This window comes from Mus caroli, chromosome 2 (genome assembly GCF_900094665.2).
Source record: "Mus caroli chromosome 2, CAROLI_EIJ_v1.1, whole genome shotgun sequence".
NCBI lineage: Eukaryota > Metazoa > Chordata > Mammalia > Rodentia > Muridae > Mus > Mus caroli.
In genome coordinates, this window is record NC_034571.1 from 121,598,712 (window position 1) to 121,619,709 (window position 20,998).

At 44.3% G+C, this 20,998-nt stretch overlaps 1 protein-coding gene across 2 annotated transcripts in view; it reads left to right on the forward strand.

The window, feature by feature from the left end:
• Positions 1 to 20,998, forward strand: part of Mertk (MER proto-oncogene, tyrosine kinase) — a 105,651-nt gene that overhangs the window by 69,442 nt on the left and 15,211 nt on the right. For both annotated transcript variants that reach the window (XM_021155563.2, XM_021155562.2), the window contains exons 9-15: positions 6,351 to 6,504; positions 9,381 to 9,534; positions 10,483 to 10,568; positions 11,986 to 12,081; positions 13,033 to 13,113; positions 15,376 to 15,468; positions 16,733 to 16,851. In XM_021155563.2, the coding sequence (XP_021011222.1) occupies positions 6,351 to 6,504; positions 9,381 to 9,534; positions 10,483 to 10,568; positions 11,986 to 12,081; positions 13,033 to 13,113; positions 15,376 to 15,468; positions 16,733 to 16,851 (783 nt within the window). The remainder of the gene's footprint in view (positions 1 to 6,350; positions 6,505 to 9,380; positions 9,535 to 10,482; positions 10,569 to 11,985; positions 12,082 to 13,032; positions 13,114 to 15,375; positions 15,469 to 16,732; positions 16,852 to 20,998) is intronic.

The window sequence follows — 20,998 nt, forward strand, 5'->3', positions numbered from 1 at the left end:
CTCTCTCTCTCTCTCTCTCTCTCTCTCTCTCTCTCTCTCTCTCCCTCCCTCCCTCCCTCTCCCCCCCCACACCCTCGCCCTGAGAAATAGATAAGATTTTCTTGATATAGGCCAGGGTTCTAAGCCATGTCTGAAACCCAGGAATCAATCAAGGCTGGTTCGCTTTGATTAGTGGAGAAGCTCACTCTGAAGGTAATCTCTGAGCAGGTCACTGCATTGGGAAGCCAGACAGTTTAATTTCCTCCAATGCTCTAAGGCTTGCATGTCACCATGAGACTGATGCTGGAGGAGGCCCTCAGCCATAGAGGAGGGAGACCAGAAGCACAGCATCTTGATGAACACAATCTAAGAGCCACCATTGATTGATTGATTGATTGATTGATTGATTGATTTGCCAGACTGCTCACTGTTCTTTGTAGGGAACATGTTTAACTCCTACATACTGTGAAAAAGACAGACACCTCCGTTTTCACCCAAGGAAACAAGCTTAGAGGTGTTGAGTGACTCACCCAGAGCCACAGAACCCAAACCTGGAGGCTGGGGATGAGAGCACAGGCCTGGCTGTCTGTAATGCAGGCACTTCCTAAGAACCCTCTGCGGCTTCCCAGCAGCCTTTGACTCTCTCACACTTGGCTCCACGTTGTGGATCCTCAGTAGAAGTGGTGACAGGAAGGTATGTATGAGTTTATCCTCAGTGCCTATGAAGCTGAGCGAGCACCTTTAACAGGTGACCTTTGCTACTTCATGTGACACGTTTTTATGTTATACTTCTTTCCTCATTGAAGTCATTGCTCTTTGGAAATAGGCCATGTTCTTAGATGCAGCTATCAGTTACAGGGTGTAATTCTTATACAATATTTAGTGATGTTAAAGTCATTTGATAATAGTTAAAACAAAATACCACAGTTGCCCTGTCTAACCCCAAGCCACGCCCATGAGGAAAAAAGAAATTCTTTCCCAAGTTGTACTGTTACTTTCTTGTCCCCCAAAAGAGTATAATGTCACTTTAAAAAGTAATTATGGGAAAGTGCATTTAAAAGCCATATGAAGTAGATTTCATTTCCTGAAATAAAATGTTAGTAGATTTTCAAGTCCTTATGTTGATGAGCAATGAAAGCTCACAAAACATACGCAGAAATACGCAGTTGGCCCATGGCACAGGTTTCATGGATAAACCATTGCATGCTGGGAAATGGTTCTGCTCTGCATCCTGACAACCCCAAGACTGGGTATGTATGGTAGATACTTAGTGATACAGTCTTAAGTAGATTTCAGTGTCCAAACTCAGAATTAAAAGGACTCGAGATTATGGGTATGAGCACATCCAAACAACAAGACTACATTACATCCTTTGGGTTTTTTCCTAGTATTGTTTCCCTGTGTTTCCCTGGCTGACCTGAGTTCACTGAGTAGACTAAGCTGGATTCAAATTTACAGAGTTCTTGCTTCTGCTCCCGGGGTGTTGGGATTACAGGCATGAACTACCCCACTACTATATTCATGTTTTGAGGTGTTTTTTTTAAAAGAATGTATGTGGGTGCACATCTGTGGAAATGTGTGCCTTGTGTGTGGGCACTTGAGAAAGGAAGACAGAAGAGGATGCTGACATGAAGCACCCATCATGGCCACTGGGAACCAAACTCCATTCCTCTAACAGAGCAGCAAATGCTCTTAACTGCTGAACCATCTCCCCAGCCCTACGTTCATTTTGGAGCTTTTTGTTTTTTTTAAACATGAGATTTAAAAAAAAAATAGATGAGGTTTTTGCCATGTTATTAAACTTTCTCATTTGAGCTTTCTGAGTAGCTAGGATTACAGATATCCATCATGGTGCCTACCTTTTAAGGTATGAATGCTTTTTAAACTACATTTGAATTACCATTTAGGGGTATGTATAGAGAAAATTGTTAAATCTGCTCTAAAGTGTCTACCAGATAGCTTTCTGATCACCATGTTAGTGATATATACTTCCACCCCTATGTTTCCCAACTGCTCCCAGTTGCCCTGGCAACATTGTTATCCTTTGAGAGCCACAGCAATGACAGTTATATACAGTGTCTCATTTGCCAGGCTAGACCCTGTTCCATGCACTTTACCCAGGTTAGCTCTTTGTCTATGTTAACGCCTCTTGGGAATGGAAGGTGGAAATGAAAAATAATCTCACTGCATTTTTATAATCAGTTATAGGCCCCAGGTAAGTAGCCATTGTAACCATCGTGGGTCTTCCTTGTCTATGATTTGCACATCTGTGGAGTCCATTAATCACAGATTGAAACTGTTCAGAAAATAAAGCACGCCTCATAGTAAGCATTTTGTTTTCCTAGCCCAGTGTGGTTGGATGGACTGGAATGCTAGCACTGAGGTACTGTGGTTATGAAAACTGCTGTCAGTTCAAGTCCAACCTGGTCTGCATAGTGAGTGTTCAGTCAGGCAGGTCTAAATAGTGAGACTCTACCTCACTAGTTGTTTTTTTTTTCTTTGAGACAGGACCTTGCTAGGTGGCCCTGGCTGGCCTGGAAATGTTAGCATCCATCCCTCTAGCCTCTGCCTTCTTCTTGCTGAGATTATATGTGCATACCACCAGCCTTGAGTTTGTTTTGTTTTCTTGAGGCCAGGAATATATTTGGTGCTAGAAAATATGTTCATCATGCACAAGATAATGGGATTGATCCATTGGANAAAAAAAAAAAAAAAAAAATCCAGTCATTAGTCCCTAGTCTAACAACACTAGCAATACTATATAGCCATATTGTTAAAAATAAGTAACTAATACAGAGGCTGTTAACACTTATCAGTTATTACACGTTACCAAAGGATTTACACAGGCCACCATGAGTTGGGGAAATCTCACAAGCCCCCCCACACACACACACACACCTAGATGAAGAGCTACAAGCAATTAATCTCACGGCTGAGAGAGGGAGAATTAGTTTTCTCCAGGGAGGGTCCATGATAGGTGATCCAATCCTGGGTTGTCAGCCTGCATGGGCGCAGCAGATTGTATGTGTGTGTATGAATTTGAGAGGGAGTGGGGGAGGTGATGTGAATACTGTGTCTGTCTACACACCGAGGATGGAAACCCACCCAGAGCATTCCTTAAGCTAAGTGTGTGCCCACTACTGAGCATGTACCCACCCAGTTTTGCTTGAGCACCAACCCTGTACAGATCCCAAGGGATAAACGTACTGTTATATTTATTCTCCTCCCTCACCACACACCCCAAAAATTCATTTCTGTTAGGATTTATATTGATCTGAGCATGTCATTTTTTTTCTAGTTGGTGTTTTCTTTTTACTTATAGGTAATTTCTCTTATAAATGATGGACGTCTGGCCTTTGAATCCTTGGAGGAAAGAACAGTGTATAGCCAGAAGTAGGCCCAGGCATCTATTTAGCATTAATCTGATGCTTTGAAGGGTGATCAGGCTGAGAGCTATGCTGTATACTTTTTGTCAGTGAGAAGCCAGAGTCACTCCAGGGCTCTGAGACTCGTTCGGGGTGTGGCTCAGGGTGTGCACCGTGGAGTTACACTACCTGATGATTTTCAGTACCATCTACCCCCAAATTAAATGCACAATTACAAACTAAGCCACTATCAAAATAAAACACTTTCTTTCTAAAAAGGATCAACCCAGGATATGCAACCCCACCGTGACTAACTTTTCATTTGTTTGTTTAACAGCAACCAAAAATCTCTGGCCAATATCGTGAGCTCAGAGCTTGGGGCAGAAGGGAGGGGGACAGAGTATCCCCACCCCCTTTTCTTCCTTTCCCTCCTTTGACTAAAGGTCACTTCCAGTTTAGACTTGGAAGGAGCTCCGGAAGGCCAGAAGGCCAAACTGGAAGGCCTCAGTTATGAATGACTGACCTGTAGTTAAACCAATACTTATCCCCCTCTAGCTTAGACATGAATGAGACTTAGACTGTGGTTATTTTATTTAGCTTGACAATTACTGGGGGTAACCCCTAATCTATTGTTCTAACCAATGGCTTGCCTGTGTCTCCAGCCACGTACCCCAAATACTTTCTGTTTCTCCTGATCATGTGCTCAGGGTTCACCTCCTCTCTTGGCAGCTTCCTCCTTTCTCCTTTCTCCTGTCCTTCCTCCTCCTCTTCCTCCTCCTCCTCCTCAACCTCTTTGCCACCCCCCCACCAGGTAACTCAAAACCCACCTACCTCTAATCCCTCCAGTAATTGGTTGTAGCCATTTTTATTTAACCAATAGTTTTAAATTAAGGAACAAGATTTGCACAACAAAACCTGGTGGTAAGTGTGTGAATTCTCTCTGACCCATACCTTCCCATACAGAAGTTTGCATTACAGTACATAGCAACAGACCAAACCTTACACAGTCCTTGAAGCTGAGCTAGCTCAGTCCTGCACCATTTCTAGAATTGACTGATTTGAGACCTAGCGAACCCAAGATGAAGTTACCACCAACTACACCTCCAGTCCAGAGATGGCCTATGGTACTTGTGCCCCACATGACCTGTGATTTCTGTCTGAAGGCAAACTTCCACCATCCAGAGAATGAAGGCAGATTTCCAGAGCCTCATTTCAGACTGACAACGCCACAAGTGTCAATTCAAAAAGCTGGGCCCATTTTGGATTACCAATCGGTATTTCTCCCATTCTCAGCATTCATTATGCGTGCAGTTCTTTGTGTAGGGCAGAGCCTCATCTGCTTTCCCCATTCACTTTGTCATGTCTATTGCTGTCAACTTTGGCCCTGAAAACGTGTGTGTGTGTGTGTGTGTGTGTGTGTGTGTGTGTGTGTGTGTGTGTATAAAATATTCTCTTTGAAGGCAACCAAGGAGGGATATATAGGAGACTTTAGAGGGAGGAAAGGGAAGGCAGAAATGTTGTAATCATAATATGATCTGAAAAAAGTAACAAAAGTAAAAAATCCAGGCCTGCCTACATTTCACACAAGAGAGAGCGCAGTGACCATGCAGGTCTGGAAAGCCCAAGGAATGTGTCAGTGTGTGTTGCGGTTACCTCGCTGCCTGGGTCTGAATGGCTCCCTGATGCATGGCAACGGCTTTAAAACACCAGCAGTAAAAGTAAAGCCAGGCCCTCAAAACTACACAGATGGAGGCTGGAGAGATGTCTGAGCAGTTAAGAGCACTGACTGATCCTCCAGAGGACCCAGGTTCAATTCCCAGCACCCAGATGGCACCACACAACTCTTCCAGGGATCCAACACTCTCTTCTGGCATCCGCAGTGCAGGCATGCCTGTGGTGCACAGACATACATACATCCACAGTGCAGGCATGCCTGTGGTGCTCGGACATACATACATCCGCAGTGCAGGTGTGCCTGTGGTGCACGGACATACATACATCCGCAGTGCAGGCGTGCCTGTGGTGCACGGACATACATACATCCGCAGTGCAGGCCTGCCTGTGGTGCACGGACATACATACATCCGCAGTGCAGGCCTGCCTGTGGTGCACAGACATACATACATCCACAGTGCAGGCATGCCTGTGGTGCACAGACATACATACATCCACAGTGCAGGCGTGCCTGTGGTGCACGGACATACATACGGGCAAAATACTCCTGCACATAACATTAACAAATCTAAAAAAGTTGTTTTTTTTTAATCACCCAAAATTGTCCGTTTGTCAAGCGTAAGTGGGAAAGTGCTCTCAGTTCTCCCCCTATCTACCCAGAGCGTTCAGTCAGAATCCCCAGGACTTCAGAGAAGAGAAGCTGGGCTATAAAGCAAGGGTGCTTGACAGGTGCATAGGGCCAAGGAACAGTGTGAGTCTGTGGCGCTGTGCACATGGGCTCTCAAGAGTTCAGTCCTGCTCGTAACATCTAAAACAGTGGGTCTCAACCCGTGAGTCACAACCACTTTTGGGGAGTTGTATATCAGATATCCTGCATCTCAGATATTTATATTATGATTCATAACAAGAGCAAAGTTATAGTTATGAAGTAGCCATGAAATAATTTTTTGGTTAGGGGTCACCACAGCATGAGGAACTGTATTAAAGGGTTACAGCCTTAGGAAGAGTAAGAACCACTGGTCTAGAAGCATCCACTACATGTTCCCTTTGTTCCAGAAGTTTCTGGAATTAACTATAAGTGCCATGCCTTTAGGGGCTTAGTTTCCCAAGAACTGAAACTGCAACTGCCCCCACCCCCAGCCCCATGATGCACCCTGTAGAGACCCTGGCAATGGCCCTGTGAAGAAGGGACTTTGTGGAAACATGACCTCTGTGCATGGAGAATAGGTGGCTTCCCTCAGAGGGAACTGTGGGCAATGTGGGTAGCTGTCTAGTGAACCACCTCCCACCATGTCTCAGCGTTTCATTTCCTTTTATCTTCTCTATTTCTAGAAAGAGCTTTCTGAAGAAGTCAGCCAGAATGGCAGCTGGGCTCAGATTCCTGTCCAAATCCACAATGCCACCTGCACAGTGAGAATCGCGGCCATTACTAAAGGGGGCATCGGGCCCTTCAGTGAGCCAGTGAATATCATCATTCCTGAACACAGTGAGTGGGGCAGCCGTGTTGACTGCAGAATGTGAGCTCAGACTGCCTAAGTGGGACCAGTGCAAGGGTGGCTGATTGACAAGTGCAGAATAAGGACCAAAAAGCATTGTGCAATAACTCCACAGAATTCCCACACTCCTGCCATTACTGAAGATCAGTCCTTTCCAAATACTGAATTGGCCTCTACCTGTTGAATTTGGTTTAAGGCCCATGACACCGTATTTTAGACAGGCAATACCGCTGGTCTGTAGCTCCCTCTGACTGGCACAGTTGGTTTGCAACATTTGTTTCAGCTCTGTTTGAAGCTATTGCTTGCCTTGTTTTTACCCAATCAACCCTCTGGTAATGTGCTCTGTGACTCAGTCTGCATTGGCCATCAAGTTTTTCCTTCGGGTGCCATCCTCATGCTGCCGTGGCTGGCTGAGCTAAATGCCCAACCATGCATATTACCTCTTGCCTATTGCCAGAATGTTCTTTGGCAAGAAGCCACCATGATGCCTCACATGGGCGAAATGCTGTTCGTGCTTCTGTAAATCAGGGGAGCCAACTTTGTTCTGACGCCAACCCATCCTAGGTTGAGCAGAATTGAACCTTTGTTGTAAAATCCATAGCCAACCATCTTCTCAGCACGACTTACTTGTTTACAAGTTCTTGCCTAACGCGGCCTTTGCATCCAATAGCAGATGAGACTGGATAGCCGATGACTCATTTATGCCTGTTTCTTTCCCCGGGATCCTCAAGCAGGCTCTCCTGTTTAGTAGATTACCTTAGCAGTCAGGAGACTCAGTACCTGGGAAATGTAGTTTCTGATGCTCCGGAGACTAAGGGCATTTACCTGGAAGAAACTCAAAGGCCCAGCTTTACAAACCAAAGTTTAGGACAGACGATAAGAACACCTGCTGCTCTTGCAGAGGACCAGGGCTTTAGTTTCCATTGCCCACATCAAGAAGCTTACAGCCACTGTAAGACCTGATGCCCTGTTTTCATCTCCATGGTTACCCACATCCGTGTGCATTCATGCATTGTCATGCACACTGGCAAACATGCATATCAACAACGGTCCATCCTTCTTAGAAATCAGAATTTGCGACCACGGAAATTCTATTTTCATCTGTAACAAGCTGTAAACAATCCTGAAGTTTTGCTTCATAGGCAGAATCACTTTGCAATGCTCCACCCAATATGTAAGAAACACCCAGCACTGCAGTCTAAATAACACCAGTTCCTCCCAGCAACACGTTTCAAATTCTAGTTACCCTCCTAGGAGAATCATTATACAAAACATAACACTGCCACTGGTCACTGTAAGTGACACATGTGCAGGGTCTCCAGAGTAGTCCTATCATGTTTCCAGGCTTGTTGGTGACTGACCTGTCATTCACTTCATACACTTGCCAAAGACAAATGCCCACGTGACTTCCTTGCCAAATCCAAATGACTTTTCCAAACATGGATAATTGACAGAAGCTATTAGTGAAAATGTGAAAAAGTAGCGGGGGGGGGGAGTTGGGGGTGTTGGAAGGTAAGGAATGGAAGATAAGTGGAGCAGGGGTATTGGCATCATTGTTGCTTGAAGAATTTATTGGTGCTGGGCGTGGTGGCGCACGCCTTTAATCCCAGCACTTGGGAGGCAGAGGCAGGTGGATTTCTGAGTTCGAGGCCAGCCTGGTCTACAGAGTGAGTTCCAGGACAGCCAGGGCTACACAGAGAAACCCTGTCTAGAAAAAAACAAATAAACAAAAAAAAAAAAACCCAAAACAACAAAAGAATTTATTGGCTTGAGCACAGTTGTGAATGATTTATATAAGCACAGTACGTGACAGAAACAATGATAGTGTCCCAGTTAAAGGGACACCTGCAAAGCCAATCGAACAAAATCCTTACTTTAGAGGCTGGGAGCATATCTTAAGGCTACAGCACTTGCTTAGAATTCATGAGGCCCTGGGTGCCATCCCACACTACAAAAGCTTTCAGAGACACTTGACAACACCAAGAGCAGGAAGACAAAATGCTGAAATTACAGTCCAACATGACAGCTCCCTGCAACGCAGAAGGTGTTTCTATGTGTTCAAGGATTGTTTAAATGTCTCTTGGTTTGTTTGGTTTTTTTCTTTTTTGGATGAAGAAATAACTCTGATTCCTACAGTTTGGGTTTACTTTGCACAAGCCAGGTATGGTACAGGTGTGATCCTGGAAGAGGCAGGAGGAAAAAGAGCAGGAGAGCAGCCTAGGCTGTAGGGAAACCCTGCGAAAGAAGCTAGGAAGGGAGATAGAGGAGGAGGCAGGGAAGGAAGGGAAAACGCTGTGCACCAAACAAATGCTAGCTTTACTAATTTTTCCTTTTTTTCTGCACTTATTGCCAACATTTGGTTATTTTTTTTAATTGACAAGTGAAAGTTATATATATTTGTGCAGTTCAGTGTGTTGTTTTGACAGGCACTTAATGTGGAATGATAGAATCTAACTAGTCTCATTGTCTTCTTAAGTTTTATTCGGGGTGTGTGTGTGTGCATTGTATGCCTGTCTGTGTCCCATAAGAGCGCATCTCACTGCTCTGCATGGGAGAGCGGTATCCACAGAGGCCAAGTAAGGTGTTGGAACCCTGCAAAGCTGGCATTTCAGGCGGTTCTGAGCCACCCAGTGTAGGTACTGGAAACTGAACCTGCATCTTCTGCAAGAGCAGCGAGTGCTATTAACTCCTGAGCCATCTCTCCAGCCCCTACTTTCACTGATAGGTAAAACTCCGAATCATTTCACCTTGCACAAAGTGAGAATGATCTGCATTCATTGCTCACAAAATGGTAAAGGATTCGCAAGCTGCTATATTTTGCATCCCAGAGAACTCTTTCCAATGCATGGTTTTGGGTTTGTTCCAGGTAAGGTAGATTACGCACCCTCGTCAACCCCAGCTCCTGGCAACACCGACTCTATGCTCATCATCCTCGGCTGCTTCTGTGGATTCATTTTAATCGGGTTAATTTTGTGTATTTCTCTGGTCCTCAGAAGGAGAGTCCAGGAAACAAAGTTTGGGTAAGTTGGTAACTGAGCAGGCATGGTGGAACACACCTTTAATCCCAGCAGAGGCAGGGGCAGGTAGACCTTTGTGAATTCCCAACCAATCTGGTCTACATAGAGCTGAGATGGAGGAAACCCTGCCTAAAAAAAAAATAATAATAATAACCTCATGGTATTGATGACATTGTTGTTAACAGATGATAGCGCCTCTCTGACTGGGCTTCTTGCCTTGTCCTATCTTATGCAAGCCCACGAGTCAGGTTCCCTACTTGGACCAGTTCAGCGACAGCAAGAACAAGTCCTGTGGTGGGCTCTTTTACAGAGAAGAGCTCTTCAGTAGGATGCACTGTGCAAACAGGACAGTGTTTACTGAGAGGCTTTAAAAAGGAGACCGATTTGTGTGTGTGTGTGTGTGTGTGTGTGTACTTGTGTGCATTTGCACTTTTCTGTGCATGCCTGTGTGGAGACCAGAGGTCACTATCTGGTGTTTTCCTTTCTTGCTCACAAGTGTTTTAAATTTTTAAAAAAATAAAGAAAGATTTTTTTTTAAACTGTGTGTGTGTGTGTGTGTGTGTGTGTGTGTGCCATACCATTATACATATAAGGAGATCAGAATACAACTTGCAAAAAGTTAGTTAATTCTCTTCTTCCACATGTGAGTTCCAGAGACTAAGCTCATTTGCCTTTACCTAACACTGAGCCACTCCACAGGCCTCCTCCAAGTGTATTTTTGAGATAGACTCTCATTAAAGCTGGGTCTTACCATTTTGGCTAGGCTGGCTGACTGGTTAGCTGGGGCCTCATGCCTGCTATGCCACTACTCCACCACCAAGCTATGTCCCCAGCAGGGAAATGTTCTGGCTGCAGGAGGGCCATTTATATTTGGTGACGGACACCATACTGTCCTGTGTCACACGGTTCCAATGCCCTGTCCTTATGGTTGGATGTCTCTGTTTTGTGCAGGGGAGCATTCTCTGAGGAGGATTCCCAACTGGTCGTAAATTATAGAGCGAAGAAGTCCTTCTGCCGGCGAGCCATCGAGCTTACCTGTGAGTTGACCATCGGTTCACTTTTTGGCAAAAGTTAAAATTAGTGGAGACCCAAGATAAGTCTCTAATGAACGCTAAGAGATGAGAATGGAAAACAAATACATACACATATGTGGGTTTGCAACATGTACATATACACATATGTATGTACACACACATAGGCATGGGTTTTGGTTTTGGTTTTCTGACACCGGGTCTTGCTATGTAGTCCAGGCTGCCCTCAGAGTCATGATCCTCCTGCCTCAGCCTCCTGCAGTTAAAAAATGAATTAGGGATCCAGAGCCTCATGAATCACTGAGGAAAAGAAAAAACCCTGTGGCTGATGGGAAATGGGACAGAGGGCAGAGGTCAAAGGTTTAAAGGAGCAGCCTCACCTCCTGTCGTCCTGGCCTCTCACTCAAAGGAGATGGATAGTCTGCCAAGTTATACTGGCAGGCTTGGGTTCTGCTGACTGGGAGTGGGGGGTTCTGGTTTGTGGGGAGGGTAAACGGAAGTTCCTAAGCGGTTTCAAGAGCAGCCTGGGAAGAATGCAAACATTGTCAAGGCTGTGCTTCCGGTCGTCTGGCTTAGCAAAACACACAAAACAAAAGAAACTAACACATAGCCTCATGGAGTCCACGCTCCTATGAACCAAAACTTATTCGCTGCATTAACTACTTTTCTAACATACATTTTTAAACTTTAGATGTCTCTGTTCTTGTATTTAAGAATTATCCATTTAGACTATTTTTCCCTCTATTGGAGAACAAATTGAATAATTTTTTTCTAGGAGGGAACATTTCCCTTCTGAGACTCTTCTCTTTGAAAGGTGACTCATGCCCCAACTGTAGTTCAGGGTGAACCATCTCCCAGCTGGTCAATAAGTGGCTCTCTCTCTCTCTCTAATGCTGCACGCCTGTTGCATTCATTATTCTATACCACATCCTCGCTATAGACAGTCTTATTCTCCAGACCCCTGAAGTACCTGATGTCTTTAAAATGAGGTGCCACATATCACATGTACGAGGACAGTTTGTTCTCTGAATATTTTCTGTGCTCCATTTATCTTCTTCCCTGGCTGGCATGGGAGGGTAGGAGACATATCCCAATGATTCTTTTCTATACCACGAATAGGCCTATAGAATCCACCAGCATGCGCTCATTGATGTTTCCCTAACCCCTTTAAAGTCAAAAGTAGACTTCTGTGTGAATCCCTGTGCAGACAGCTGCTATCATGAAAAGGGAAGGGAAGTGTGGGTCTCATTTTTAAAGCTGTTTGTAGACGGTCTTACCTTGAAGGATTAATGTTATTTCCCCCAACCACAGTATAAGTTGGGTAAGTGTGTTACTCTGAACAAAATGTTCCATATACATCTGCTTATGCTTACTGAAGAAAACACACGGCTGCTTCTCTCTCACACCATTACTCCTCCCATAGTGCAGAGCCTGGGAGTGAGCGAGGAGCTGCAGAATAAGCTAGAAGATGTTGTGATTGACAGAAACCTTCTGGTTCTCGGGAAAGTTCTGGGTGAAGGTAAGCTGCTTCAGCGTGATTCTTTAACATTTTAAAAGACAAAGAGCAGTGGAGGATTTCTTTTTTTTTTTTTTTTTTTTTTTTGGTTTTTCAAGACAGGGTTTCTCTGTGTAGCCCTGGCTGTCCTGGAACTCACTTTGTAGACCAGGCTGGCCTCGAACTCAGAAATCCGCCTGCCTCTGCCTCCCAAGTGCTGGGATTAAAGGCGTGCGCCACCACCGCCCGGCTTTTTTTTTTTTTTTTTTTTTTTATGTATACTCGTTGAATAAAATATCAATTTTATGACTTGGAGTTATAATGCAAATAATTCTTTCTTTGGAGCTTAAAATGAACTAGGAGAATTTTGAAACTCAGCTCTGACATATGTAAGAGGCACCTGCAGTCCTTGGAACAGAGTAAGCTTCAGAAGTATGAATTCCCTTCCCTTACTGCAAAGCATGTGATTCATTCATTATTATTTATTGCTGTTCTCTATTTATTGATTGGCATTCTACTTCCTTTAAGGAATTGATCTACTTCAGTTAATGAAAGTATATACTTAAATTTTAAATTTGTCTTAGCATGAATGATAGTGTTATTAAATTTGTGCTTTGGGCTGGGAATGGAGTTCAGTGGTAGAGTGTTTCCCAAACGTGCATGAAGCCCTGAGTTCCATCTTTAGCACTTGGGTGGTGAAAAATACTGTTTTGTGATCTTTGGTACACTTCCCATGTTTTCCTATAAGTATCTTGAGTCTGTTACAATGGTTGGTGAAGTGATAACAAGCTAAGTAAAATCTGAACTACTCAAACTCACAGGGCCAGTGTGCATGCCTCGTATGCGGGTGTAAGAGGTCTGAGCAGGGTCTGCCTGCTGTCTGCGGATGACTTGCTCCAGGTCCACACACATGCGTGGTTCTGTGGCCAGGAGAGCATCTGCGCAGCACTGCATAGATACTGCTTCATTTCACAGGAGAGTTTGGGTCTGTAATGGAAGGAAATCTGAAGCAGGAAGATGGGACTTCTCAGAAGGTGGCAGTGAAGACCATGAAGTGTGAGTTCCTGGCGTGGGACCTGTTCTTCTGGGTGGACAGTCACCTCAATGTCAGGTGCTCCTTGTAGAACAGTGGTTGTGTTCTGTTCTCTGCCACCAATGGGTCAATTGGTGTGACGATCAATGTGGAAGCGTGGTCACCAGCAGAAGGGACAGGCTCTCTGTACACACAGGCATTGGATATTCTTCATGCTCAAAAAAATATTTGTCATTCCACCAACTCTCTCTTTATCTCCCTCATCTTCCATTACCTAATAGAGCTAATGATCCCAAAGTGAGGCATGAGTCCTGGAGGCAGAGGAATCTGACCCCTGTGGGTCCACCTCCTCGGACTAGCTCCCACATGAATTACATCACCCTGGTTATCAAAGATCGAAAGAACAGCTTCTGGCTTCAGAATCTCCCTGTAGTTCAGGAGCAGAGGACTCACCTAGCAGGCACAAGGCCCTGGGTTCAATTGCAAGCACTGTAGAACATAAAATTTAAACCCAGTCATTTCAAAGAGAACTTGTTAGACTCTTGACCAAGAGCCCTTGACATTGTGACCAAAGATTGATGTTGTCTACAGGGTGACACAGTCACTTAGAGGGTGTTTTTCTGAGGGGACAAAAAAACAAACAAACAAACAAACAAAACCCTGATGATGTGGCGAAATAAATATGTTTCAAATTTACTCCTGAGAGCCCATTGGCCTGGGTTTGGTCCTTGGGAAGGAGTTTACAGACAGACCTCTATCCCCACCTCCTGTTGGGTCCCCTGGTGCTCCATAGCTAAGGGCAACAGAAAGGATGCTGGTGACAGCTATGCTGTAAATGTAAAGCTTTTAATAAGTTTTCTGTGCTGGAATGAAATAAATATAGCAAACTGTTAGAATAGTGCAGACCTAGCTAGGTACCCTCAAAGGCCATTTTAGTCACGAGCTACACCCTGTTCAAGAAATCCCTTAAGACGGGCCTTGCCTTGAGGTTTGTCTGTTTTTAATTATAGCAAGATATACATAAAATGGAATTTGCCATCTTAAACATTTGGCATTTTAGCCAGTGTCATTTCTCACCTTCCCATTGTCAAGCACTGTCCTCATCATCCAGTCGTAAAGTTCCCATCTCTTCTAACTGAAACTCTCCATTCCCCACCCACTCCCCCACCCAGGAAGTAGCCCTCCCATTTTCTGTCCGGCTTTGTCACTCCAGGCACTGTCTAAAAGTGGATCAAACAGGATTTATTCTATTGGAACTGGCTTGTTTCAGATAGCACAATATTGAATTTTATTTACAATTTCATTTACAATTTTATTTACTTATTTATTTGTGTGTGTGTGTATGCATGCTTTGTACCACGGCACATGTATAGAGATTAGAGAACAATTTGAGGCTGTCTGTTGTCTTCTTCCATCCTGTGGGTTCCCCAGGGATCAAATTCAGGTCATCAAGCTTTTGGGGCCTTTATCCACTAAGCTATCTAGATGGGCCAATACTGAATTGCAAAATAATTCTCTTAAATTGGTCCATTTTTAAATTTTGCTATGAAAGTACTCCCAGCTCAGTTGGAAATCACTTTGGATTTGGGGAGAATATTTTTTCCTTATTAAAAGTAAATTATCATTTTAAAGAGCAGTTTTAGGTTGACAGAACAACCGAGCAGAAAGTCCAGTTACTGTGAGTTCCCTGTCCCCTTACCCACAACTTCTCTTACATGCTATAAGCAACCATCTTTGATTAGTCTGTTGTCCAGTCGATGGGCTCACACTCACATATCATCAACGGAAGCTCTTTGCTTTGACTCATGTCTGCTGTTGGTCTTGTGTAGTTCTATGGTGTTAGACAAATGCGTGAATGATCTATGTCCCCCATATGGTATCCTGCAGAACAGTTGGACAGCCCTAAAAATCCCTCCGGTTTCACCACTGGCTTCTCTCCTCCCAACCCCCAAACACTGACAAGTGTTCCTTCCTGTCTCTATAGTTCAGGAGTTTCTATTTTTGTTTGAAAGAAGGGTTTGTGAATTTGCTTGCTTGCTTGCTTTTAGAGACAAGATCTTGCTCTATAGTCCAGGTTGGCCCCTTGAGTTCTTCCTCAACTTCCCCATGGTGAATGCACCCTGAAGCCCAGTGTAATTTTTAGTTTTACTAGACAAAAAGTGTTGTTCCTGGTCCCCACCCCTGAGCTGACCTTGTTGGCCCTGCCTTGCAATGCCGTTGCTGTCACCCCCTTCCCTCTAATGGGGAACAGTGATCACGCCTTGAATTTTCATCTGCTCCTCTAGTGGACAACTTTTCTCAACGGGAGATCGAGGAGTTTCTCAGCGAAGCAGCATGCATGAAAGACTTCAACCACCCAAATGTCATCCGACTTCTAGGTACCTCAGGGAGATGCCAGGCCGAGGCTGGGAGGGGCTTTGCTGACCCACTGTGTGCCAAAAGGGAAAAAGTTCAGGTGTAGAGAGGTTCATACCAAAATTTGCAACACTGGGTTTATCCTCCTTTCTGAGGCTGAGAGTAAAACCCGGTTTGTGTTTCCTGGGTGCTGATGGAGTTAACCTTCTGAGTGTGCTAAGTCAAAAACACGAGAGCCACTCACGTGATTGCCTTTGTTGAGAGGAGGTTGTCTGTGAATTGAAAACCAGTGAAGTCAAACTATAAACAAAGACATCTCTCTAAAGAGTCTTTGAGAAATACTTTACAAACCAACTTCTGAGTCATGGCACATTGACTGTTTCATAGATATGACTGAATGTAATTCGGTGTTATATAAATATCTTTGAAAAAAATCAACAGACATGAATGAGTATCAGTGCATGGTGTATATGGGACATTATCCTGAGATAAACAATCTGGAAATAGTGACCTTTTTCTTTCCTGCCCTTTGCCTTAGTCCATAATACAATTTTGAGCAACCTTCCAAGGTTCTATATGTCTAATGCTGCAAAGAGGTCTGAAAGCTCAGGTTTGGGAAAAATCTCATGTCAAAGAAATAGCTATTGTTTGCAGTAGTGGCTAGGAGAGACATTGGACTTTGCTCAACAGGTTGCACTTGGAAGCCTAGAATCGGGTCACAGGTTCCTTCTAGAATTCCACACTAACACACTGCAACTTCAATCCCCGAAAGTTTAGAAAGAGAGGTTTTGAAGGTAGGCCCTCAAAAAATGCTTTAATAACTTTAAACGTCTCCTTGCAGTAGGCTTTCTCATAGGAGTGTTTAGCTAATTTGTCCTCAGGTTCTCTGAGGTCTCCACCCCTAAGTCATTCAGTCTAATAAAAACAGAGCACAGAATCCTTGACTTCTAGTTGTCTGTTCTTGTGACAGGTTGGTTTATGAGAGTTCTCTTGGAAAGAAGGAAAGAAAGAAAGAAAGAAAGAAAGAAAGAAAGAAAGAAAGAAAGAAAGAAAGAAAGAAAGAAAGAAAGAAAGAAAGAAAGAAAAAGGGAGAGAGGGAGGGAGATAGAGAGAGTCATGCAGCTTACAGGTGTTACATATCCTAGACTCCACTGTGAGAGACCCAAGCCTTTGGTTTTCACCTCTTGGCCTGTTTGCACGTGGCTTCAATTTGGCCAGCAGCCTCCAGGGTTTATGTATTCGTATCTAACAAGGGCTCTTTGTAACTGGTCCTGTTTTCAATTTCAGGCGTGTGTATAGAACTGAGCTCTCAAGGCATCCCGAAGCCCATGGTGATTTTACCCTTCATGAAATACGGAGACCTCCACACCTTCCTGTTATATTCCCGATTAAACACAGGACCCAAGGTAACAGGCCACTTGTGCTGCCTCTCAACTGTTTCTGAAGCTTTTATGACAACTGGGACAACCCTGGTGTCCCTGACAATGCAGAGAAGGTCACTGGCCTTGGTTCAGAGTTCACTGTGCACTCAGGGGTTAAACTGTGGTCTCCATCCCCTCGCCAGGCCTATGAGTGGGTGTTTATCCCTGCTCATGGTGGGAGGAAGCCAGCTGCTCCCACAATCTTGGGCCAAAGTCTCCTTGACTACAGTCTATAGAGCGTTTATGTACCACAGACTGTTAAGAGGCACTCTCCTAAGGAGTTGTGTTTTGTTCGTTTGAGATAAGTTTATATTATTAGCCCAGCCAGCCTCCTGAATGCAGAGGTGACGAGTTTATGCTTGTCATACCCAGATCTCCTAAGGTACATTTTTCAGAGTCCTGGTAGTTGTGGGTTTCAGCCTTTGAAATGTGAAACATTCATTTGTGAATGTATCCTCTATGATCCGCATTAAGATGGGTTGCAGGTAGATGTGATGAGGTGAGAGAACCCAGCTGCTACCCTTGTATCCTGGTACTCTCTGAGTTGGCTAGCACCATGACAACGACACAGCCCTGGCCATTCAGGACACAGCCAGAGAGCCAATGCTGGGCCATCTCAGAGATTTGGGACCATGAACTCAAAGGCTTGCTCTCTGTATGGTCAGTTTTTACTGTGGACTTCAAATATTGTAGATTTGGGGGTCCTGCACTAGGGACATTGCTGTGGGCCTGCTTATGAAGCGAGCACTGTGTCCCTTCTTCATGTTCCCTGTAGGCAGAGTGACTGGAGCCTGTGTGCACAAGCTGTTGTGTCCATGGCATGCTTAGCCTGGTCCTTCATCCCTATCCATCAGTTTACTCTCTGTCTGAGGTGGTGGCATTACCACAAGGCACCCACAAGGGGAAAATACAGGGCTAACTGCTATCAGGAATCTGCCCTAGATTCGGACAGATTTTACTGTGGGCCAACAATGTCCCCAGACATTGTTGCCAAAAACCGCAGGTTGTGGGAAGGAACTGTACCAATCAGTCGATACCTGAACATTCTCTAACACAGCTGCCTCTGTCCCCTTAGCTGCCATCAACTGTGGAGCTCTAGGGACTGTAACTACAGACAAGTGGTTTAAGTTTTCCTTTCAGGTTTCTTGCTTTGGCTGTCATGTCTGTGAACTCTTACTGACTCCTTGTTTAAATTGTCTTTTTCCTGATGCTTTCTAAAAGTGTTGAGATTTATCTGATATATTTGGGTATTCAGTCCATCTTGAGTCAATTTTTATAGATAGAAGGTCTGAAATTTAGTTTAAGGCTTCTTCAATTCATCACCATCATCATCATCTTTTTTTGTCTTGGCCAGGATCTCATGTAGCCCAGGCTGGCTTCTAACTCACTACATAGCTAAGGATAACCTTTAGCTCTTGATCTTGTCTCTGTCTCTAGCTCCAGAGTTCTGGGTTACAGATGTGTGCTACCATGCCCTGTTCCTGTGGTGCTGGGAGATAAACCCAGCACTTTTTGCATGCTTTATAAGAACTCTACCAACTGCTACATCCTGACCCTGAAGACCTTTTGATTGGTTGGTTTTGCATATCATTGGTCATCACTTATGAGATGGCCACCTTTAATCTGATAAATTGCTTTCACACCTCTATCAAAAACTTGTCAGGTTGTGGGCCTATTTCTGAGCCCTCCTTGTGGTCATTGAAATCTCTGCTCATCCTCCACGCCCACACATCCTCTTGAGAACTGAAACTTTTCTGTAAGTTTTAACACCATACAGTGTCCTCCTGGCTCTATTTGGCGTTAGGGGGACTTTTTTGTTTTGTTTTTTTGGGTGTTTTTGGTTTGGGTTTTGTTTTGTTTTTTGTTTGTTTGTTTTGAGACAGGGTTTCTCTGTGTAGCCCTGGCTGTAGACCAGGCTGGCCTCGAACTCAGAAATTCGCCTGCTTCTGCCTCCCAAGTGCTGGGATTAAAGGCATGCACCACCACTGCCCGGCTATTTGGCATTTTTTTACACACCCTCCCCTGCTTCTCTGCTTCCCCACCCCACCTCCAGTGTGTGCTTCAACAATTCTACTTCAACCTGCAAAGGTTCTGCTGTAATCTTTTGTCCTTTTAAACAAAATGACAAGTAAGACAAGCAGGCACACACTACTTGACTCATCATTTCCACTTGCAACAGTATCAGAGTGTCCGCAGTGGAGAATCACCCCCAGTATTACAGAGATGAAGAAGGAGTGCTTTTTTACACTTTGATATTTTGTAGCCCGAGATAAAGCTGGAAGACACAGAGTTCTGGGATAGCTGGGCCTCGCATGGAGATTTTATTCAGGCAGCTTCTTTGCTTCCTGTGCACTCAGTTCCCAAGGCATAAAGACCTTTTGTTCCGACACAAGATTAAGTCTCAGGACTTGTCAATGAGCTTCTGAACAGGGCCTGGATTCTGGCTCCAAGTGTCACTGTCCTCAGCATGGACAGTGTCCCTGGAGGTACGCAAGGCAAATAGGCAGATGATCAGCATCAACCGCACTATCTCACAGAGAGCAGCATCTCACAGAGAGCGGCAGCTGGGATGACCTATGCATTTGGGGAAGGAAGGAATTCTGACTGGAGAAGCTTTAGTAGTAGTCCATGGTGCCAGCGGTGGGAATAAAAACAAGAGAGAGGGGGGAATGGGAGAGGGGGAGGGGAGAGGAAGAGGGAGTGGGGGAGAGATGGGAGCAAAAGATTGGTGAGCACATGCATTGTAGGAACCTCTGGTTTTCTCCAAAGACAATTGTGGGGACCTTGGGGCAAGGGCAAAGCAGGGGAGGATGAACAGGAGCTACAGCAGGGGAGGATGGATGGGGAGGAGCTACAGTGGGGGAGGATAGATGGGGAGGAGCTACAGTGGGGGAGGATGGACAGGGAGGAGCTACAGCAGGGGAGGATGGACAAGGAGGAGCTACAGCAGGGGAGGATGAACAGGGAGGAGCTACAGCGGGGGAGGATGGATTGGGAGGAGCTACAGCAGGGAGGGAGTACCATTTAGGAAGTCTGAGTCTTTTAGCCATGTTCATCTTCAAGCCTGTTGAGGATATTCTGAGTTCCCTGGATTTCCACATGGAATTTTAGAAATAACTTGTTACATTTTACAAAAAAGCAGGATGACACTGGAACAAAGTTTATGTTGAATACAAAAGTTGAGCAATATTGACATCATAATATCAAGTTTCCTAAGCCATATGTGGAAAATAAATTCTTCTTATATTTGGATTTTTAAAATTTTCACTAACACAATATATTTTTTTCAGAACGTAAGTTGTACGCATCTTGTGAAATTTGTTCCTGAATATTTTTATTTTTGTTGTAGTTGAGACTGTGTCATTTGTCTCACCTTCAGATTGTTCTCACTAGGGCAGAAAACTCTGTCATGACACCTGTGGTCATCCCAACACATTTAAAAATTGTTCTTTGTAATTATCTTTTAAATAACTTTTAGTCACAGGCTCCAAGAATAATGTAATTATTACAGGAACAATATCACAAATTAGTAGTATCTTCTACTTACTAATGACAATAGGAGTTGCTATTTCCTGGATATTAGCACCTGGAAAACTAACTACACGGAGAAGAGACAAAACTTCCATGTTTGACTTGCTGACCTTTTTCTGTAACTCTGTTACTTAAAGGTGAGGATAATTATGGCATCATGGTTTTCATTCATAATTGGCAGGTCATAGTTGGGAAATATGTCATTACAGATGTAATGCTCAAGCTTATAGCTGACTGGTAGAGAGCTTGTCTGACACAAGGCCCTGAGTTCCATCCCCCGTACCATACGGAAAAACCAAACCCAAATGCAGCCCCTTTGTGAACACCATTTTGGAAACCTTATAGTCCTTGGAGAATGAACCGTGGCAAATCCAGTGTCATGTGGAGGGGTGATAGTGAGAGAGTAGGTACCATGGACAGACCACTCATGAGTCATGATTGCCAGGAACTTTGTGGTCAGGCTTTCTTCAGTGCCACGGCTGCAGTAAGGGATTCAATTATTACTTGAAGATTTCCATTATTCATCATCCCTATAACCAATTCTAAATGCCTGAAAGGCTCTCTCTCGCTCTCTCTCTCTCTCTCTCTCTCTCTCTCTCTC